This window comes from Styela clava, chromosome 5, assembly GCF_964204865.1.
Source record: "Styela clava chromosome 5, kaStyClav1.hap1.2, whole genome shotgun sequence".
NCBI lineage: Eukaryota > Metazoa > Chordata > Ascidiacea > Stolidobranchia > Styelidae > Styela > Styela clava.
This window is the reverse complement of record NC_135254.1, coordinates 21,031,163-21,038,080: the sequence shown is the minus strand read 5'-3', so window position 1 is coordinate 21,038,080 and position 6,918 is coordinate 21,031,163. Positions and strand designations below refer to the sequence as shown.

Below are 6,918 nucleotides of genomic sequence, written 5' to 3'. Positions count from 1 at the left end.
TTATGTGGTAATGTGTTGGACTTATTTGTGTGAAACGGGAACAAATATTGAAACCGAGACACAAATATTGAACACCTATATTCTTGATAAAAGTTAGGTTTCTACTAAATAATGGTATCATGTAAAGTGCCATATTTACACAGTTCAGCTGTTCGACTATATAAAACTAATATAATAATACTATATTCGCTGATATAAAACTATTATATTATTAAAATAATATTCTTTACAAGACACAGTCAAATTTATCACACACGTTCTAAAAACATTGAATATCATCGTAAATGACAGGCCACTTTATACAGATATTATCTGGGTTTACGTGGCTCATAGTCGTAAATTTCCGACATCAAGGTCACGGATACAATACATCAGGGCTACTCAACTATTTTTATCGAAGGTCCGCAAAAAAAACTTCGAAAGTATTTTGGTCCGGTCTTTCCAGAAATGATATTTCGGCATCCTTAAACGAGCACTTTAAAAGTATTTATTATGGTGTTATAGTTCTTTTCGTATACATTCAAAACTATGAAAGTCATTTTATAATAGGAAATTCAAAAAGTGGGGCTAATGATCCAAAATAAATAATTAGGTGCGGTTCAAATCCAATAATCGAAAGCTCCGGATTCGGACCGCGGTCCGCCAGTTGAGTTGCCCTGCAATACATACATGATCTATAGTGTCGTGCGCAAACGGTTATAACTCGAATGAATGTTTTACATAGCAGGTTGCAACTCTTTCTAAAAGTTAGTATTTGCAGATTTTTGATAATCTTGTAATTTTCAATCAATATATAGGCCAGTGACGCACAGTTCATGAACCAATCAATGTACAATATCGTTACATTCGGCCATCCGCAACGTTCTTAAACAATACTTCGACTGGCGCGTAGTATACTGCGAAGCTTGTCATCAGTTTTGGATTCGGTAATTCCCCTAAGCTGCTTTCAGGCATTGTAAAGATGACGTAACCTGTTCGGTTGTTTGTACATCGATAAGACTAGTAGCGGAATGTTAAAGGTGAAGTAACGAGTATGACACGTGCGAGCGCTCTAGAATACGCATATCGCCACTTTATGGAAGCACGTCGACGAATGCATCAGTAAAGACCGTTTATGGTAGAGGCAGTTTAGATCGACCCGGGGCAGTTCAGGCCAACCAGACAGTGGTTACATCAATATAGTCTTGGCAGGCTTGTATGTCCAAGCAGCTTCGCTGCGCGAGGGTATGACATACGGAATAACCAATGAGGTCCGAACGCCGACAAATGCTTAGCGAGATAGGCGGAGAACAAATAAAGTTCGGGCGTTCATTTTAATTCAATGCGACTCTGACTGAACGTGTATGACAAGAGTAAATAGACAACAAAATTAATCCGGAAAAATTTGGCGATGACGACAGTCAACACGATGCATTGTGGCAGACCAGAAGGTATCGAAGTGTGCTGAGTCGGCAATGCCCCGAGACTGCTGATCTACGTGGAACATTTCTATTTCCTTTCCAATCAGCTTGAGCGTCGGGAAGCCTCACGAACCATTAATAATATCAATATAGGTCCTGGAACAACTGGCGCTATTTCTTCAGCGCTTTTTCTGTTTTCGTGAAAAAGAACATTTTTGTTGTTGTTGCTGTAGGCTACATACCGGACAAATCTGTCGAAAGATAAAAATCTATTAGAATTGTCCTTTTGTCGCAGCAAGTGCTCTTTGTAGAATCGTGTATAAATCCCATGTACATGAGTCACAAAAATGCAGTTGATCCACCGCAATGTTCTGTCTACATGACTAACTACACGACACATGACTAACAACAATAGCCTACATTATAAAATATTTTTTTAGAAATAAAGAAGGGTTATTTTTTTCGAAAAATAATTAAAACTCTCTTATTTTCAATAACCATTTTGACAGATATATACAGGTTTGGAAAGGTGCTGAATAAATTATTTCCGTAGACACAATTTATGCCACTGTCACGTCAGCAAAAGGCTAGCGAAATCCTACATAAAAATATACGATGTCATAAAAGTGTGTTTCCACTTTGCGATGTATTTCTAATCAATAGCCACGGAAACCCTAACGAAATGTTAGACCTCATCTGCTCAGTACAAGTAAATTATTTTTTATTCATAAATTTTATGATGAAACACTTTTTATGACATCGTATTTCTTAGCAGCAGGATTTCGCTAGCGTGACAGAGGTCAATTTATTCTGTATACTTTTGAAAATAATATTATTTCTAGTTCATTGAGATGGCTCAAAGGTACCAAGACAAAGTTGCGTTGGTCACTGGCGGAAGTAAGGGGATTGGCAAGGGAATCGTCACAGTCTTTGGTAAGATACATACATTCTGCAAGTTGCACGCGTGGCCGAATTTAATAGGATGTGGCGAAAGTTAAAAATTAGGAGGTACATGTTTATTTATTTTATAATATAAACGCAGTGAAACTGAATGTCGCATAATTAGCAATCAAACGATAAATATAATGGATGTGAGCAATTTTATAAACATGTTTTTCTCGATTTAAAGAAGATATATATTTGGATTGCGAATGATTCTTGCGTAAATTTATTTATTGATACACAAACGCAGTGATTCCCAACCACTGTTCCGCCACACATTAGTGTGCCGCGAAAGTACCAGTCATGACAGTCCTACTGAAATTCAGCTTTATTATTTTATACCTGTTACTTAATACGTGGTATGTTATATTTACATGAATAAAATTCCCTTCATATGATCTTCTTTGTTTAATATTACTTAGAATACTTAATATTATCTAGAAAAGGTTGGGAATCACTGGACTAACGTTTAGTTGCATTGTAGATGGCAATTTATGTGCAACTATAAAACTGGCACAGCTGGACATATCAATTGGGGTTTCTGATGATCTAAAGTCCTTTTCCGGCATTAGAGCAAATTGTGAATATTTTCAATCAGTTTTTATATTTGACAATGAAGAGAAGAATATATACTTTTAATTAAATAGTCTTTTTACAAAGTCAATTTATATTTAGTGCAACACGGCGCCAAAGTTTGCTTTTGTGCTCGGGATGAAGATGTTGGAAAAAAACTAGAAAAGGAATTAAATGAGAAATATCCCGGATCTTCATTTTTTGTGAAATGTGACGTTGCTAAAGAAGAAGACATTATAGTATGTATGTTTTTTTTTATCCAACCAGTCAATATTATATCATAATCAGCCGTAAAATTTTGATGTTGACTAGTACCCAGCCTGAGAGCATTTGTAGACCAAACTTTGGGATATATGCTACTGAATTAGCAATCGCTTCCGTATTGTCATATTTCACCTAGAATGCATGCTAGATTGCTCATTTCACATTACATAATATTTGTAGTTTATTCTCGGTATTCAGAAAGTTGTTAACTCTACTGTAGCCAAGTTCGGAGAAATTGATTGTCTTGTGAATAATGCGGGAAGACATCCACCTGATCAAAAGATTGACGATATTTCAGCAGCTGAATTACGAAGTTTGTACGACACGAATGTTGTCAGTTACTTCCTATTTGCCAAAGTGAGTCATGCATTAGAAAGCTTTATCATTTCATATTTACCGGACCATAGTTCTGGTTCGTTGCATCTCCAGAAACTGGAGTTGGTTAGAGCACTGAGCCGGTTGTCATTTGATTGATTCCTATCGAAACTGATTGATAATAGTCTTCAATTGCCATAAACATACACGTTGGTTATATAAATTACCCGTTTTTGCAATAAGTTTTGATATTGATATCAATTATACTTCTCTTATAATCGTCAATCACGCGAAGACTACGGTTGCATGAACGCGAGCGGTAGTGTCTCAATTAGGTGTTGTCAATTGCTAATAGCTTTGTATATTAATTAATCACAATAACGTAAGTCTTTTTTTTATTTGTCGCAAATTAGTATTGTCCTTATATGCCAATGTTGCCTGATAGTTTAAAATTAACATAATTTGTATAATATTTAGGACCCTGGAAGTACCGTGCATAATCAAAAATGAAAACCTAATAATAAAAGATTTGCTGTAGGAGATCATAAGCACGCTTCACATATGAAGTGCATTTGCTGTTCTACTTTCTACTGCAGCATTGTATTTCACTGTATTTAGGTAGTATAGGAATAAAACTAGCTGGCATAGTTCTGGCGCGCAAGATGAAGTAATGTATATATATGTAATTATGCTTTAAGTTATTGCGAATATGTGATAAGCTAAGCTTAATTACTTTATGTCTTCTGATATGCCTTCACATGCAACCAAACCTATAGGTACATTAATAAGTAATCCGCGGATTGTGTGTGGAAGCATCATGCGCATCAAAATTAAATATTTGCTTAATTAAAGTGTTCAAGGACACACACAATTTCCATAGTAGATTCACAAAAATTAACTTAATAACTGCCGAACCTTATTGGTTGTAGTAATTCATCATCTTATACAATGCTGATCAGTATTTATTTCGCATTCTCTTCCTCATCTATCCGTTGACCTATATCTATTGACTATTTAATAATGCTTATCTCGGAATATTATTGGATTACTGCAACAATAGCAACTTATATAGACCGTGGTTTTAATATTTACATTTTACACTGAGACTTTAAACATAGCGTAAAATGCTAATTTACTAGCAATTTTCAAGATATCTCCAACTACCGTAGATTCCTCCACAAAACTTACAACTGTGATAACATAGCACAAACTGCATAATGATACGGGAATTATTTGAGTTAGCAAGCATGATTCTGGTTCTCTTTTTGTCAAATTCAGCCCCATGGCTAGGCCAAATACGTAGCCATATATTAAATTCTTGGTGAAGTAATATCCTATGACTAAGATTTCTCATGTATACTTATTCATATTCAGTATGCATTGCCAAGTCTTCGGAAAACTAAGGGCAACATCATCAATTTATCAAGTTTAGTTGGAAGTATGGGACAACCTAATGCTGTTCCATATGTATCAACAAAGGTAAATAGTATTTGTATACAATTACGTTTTAGATGATGCCTTCGTTGTTTGAGCATTAAGCCGGCATGCTCTATCTCATGATTCGACGATGACAATTTTACTAAGAATTATTCATATTTTACTTACAATATCTCATTGCATGATTGTATTAATACTTTTTTTGCTGAGCAACAATCAGAATGCGGTTACTTATTTTCAAGCACATAAACATAATTCCGTTATTATTTTTATTTAATAGAGCCAACTTTTAGTTAGCTGGGTGAAACAAATAGTATCAGCACTCTTTCAGCAGTGTCCGTTTACGTAAAAAAACATGAGAGAAAGACAAAAAAAACTGTAATATTAGGTTCGAATCCATTTGCAATACCGGAGGTTTTTACTTGTCTAAAATATTCATTGTTTTTTGGAACTGCCAAGATATTTTTCATGATCTATGAGTAAAGCTATGTTATACTATGTTTTACACGTAAACGTTTCATTTGGAATGATTTTTTTTTTTGAATTTTTGTGACCATATTTTGGTTTTAGATTTCGCAAAAATATTTTTGGGACTTTCCACTAGGAATATTTTGTCACCCGAGTACGAACGCTAGCTTGCTGATTTGTATTGAGAAATTGATTTAATCTAGGGCGCCATCATAGCCATGACAAAGGCAATGGCTATTGACGAGGCTGTCAACGGTGTACGAGTCAACTGTATAAGTCCGGGAAATGTTTGGACACCTATGTGGTCAAAACTGGCGAACGAAGCAATAGATACAAATAAAGCAACCATAGATGGCGCCGAAGCGCAGGTAAAATGAATGTGTCAAATCGCAGACCTTTGATTTCAGTGCAGACATAAATTTTGATATTATTGGGTAATTGTTTTGTATTTTTTTGTAAAATTCGTATAAAATTTTACTGCCAAATTTGATGTTTCCATGATGCACTTGACGACTCCAAACAAGACAGACTATCATGCAGATATATAGTCGGGTGGATTTGGCGAGTGCTCGCCAAATCGAAACATTTCTTCGTTCTAGAGAGAGTAATCAAAATCAAATTACAAATTTTGTTACCATTTATGTAACAATAATATTCTTCTGCGCATTTCTACAAATATCCGCATCTTTGAAGTACACATCGGCATTTTTAACTCGATTTAGTTAAGGTCATACATTCTTTTTCTACTTATATCTTTCTATAAATTTGTACTCCTCGCGGATCAGTGACAATGCAGTTGTTATTGTATGCATGTTTAGGAATATTTCAATATGAACTAATATTATTTTATTTAGCTGATGGGAAGATATGGTTCTATGGAAGAATCTGGGAATCTCGCTCTATATATTGCAGCGGAAGCAACATTCACTACAGGAGTTGATTTCCTTCTGACTGGGGGTGCAGAATTGAGTTATGGTCGCAAAACAAGAGTCCAAGCTCAGATGCCTAGCACTTTATAACATACCGTAAATTTGGCGTTATCACTTATTGAGCATTCGAGTTTTTATAACGTTTTTAAATCATATCCTCACTATAATAAAACCCATATATAATTTGCCATGCAGACAAAAATACACTCTACCTCACTAATGAGAAAAAGAATTTCCAGCTTCATAAATTTTAAATCGTGTATAATATGATAAAAGGAAGTTTCCGAAACAATTGATTGATCAAATATTCGTATTTTAAAGATCTTAAGATTTATATGTTACTGCTTTCTTTTGCTAATAACTGGGCTATATTTTTCGGAAAGATCGATGCAAATCACTTAAAATGGAATGTAAATTATGTATGCATGATGCAATTCATCACGCTTAAAACACTCTAGCGGGGCAACAATATTATACGTTAAATAAAAGTTAATTTCAATCCACTATTATATCATAATTTGTTTTATTTTGCTTGAAAAAAAATATATAAACTAATGTATATGCGTATGACTTTATATATACATATATAA

The 6,918-nt window shown here is 34.6% G+C and overlaps 1 protein-coding gene across 3 annotated transcripts; it reads left to right on the top strand.

Moving 5' to 3' along the window:
* Positions 1-829: 829 nt before the first annotated feature.
* Positions 830-6,887, top strand: LOC120345076 (L-fucose dehydrogenase-like). Of its 3 annotated transcripts, none has more exons than XM_078112593.1 (7): positions 830-2,109; positions 2,243-2,333; positions 3,018-3,154; positions 3,360-3,536; positions 4,869-4,973; positions 5,603-5,767; positions 6,254-6,887. In XM_078112593.1, exons 1-7 carry the CDS (start codon positions 1,963-1,965, stop codon positions 6,416-6,418), a joined length of 987 nt encoding a protein of 328 aa, XP_077968719.1. In that variant the 5' UTR covers positions 830-1,962; the 3' UTR covers positions 6,419-6,887. The 3 variants fall into 3 exon arrangements, with proteins under 3 accessions (XP_077968719.1, XP_077968721.1, XP_077968720.1); XM_078112595.1 differs by having other exon boundaries at positions 832-1,430; XM_078112594.1 differs by having other exon boundaries at positions 850-2,109; positions 3,378-3,536.
* The last annotated feature ends 31 nt before the right edge of the window (positions 6,888-6,918 follow it).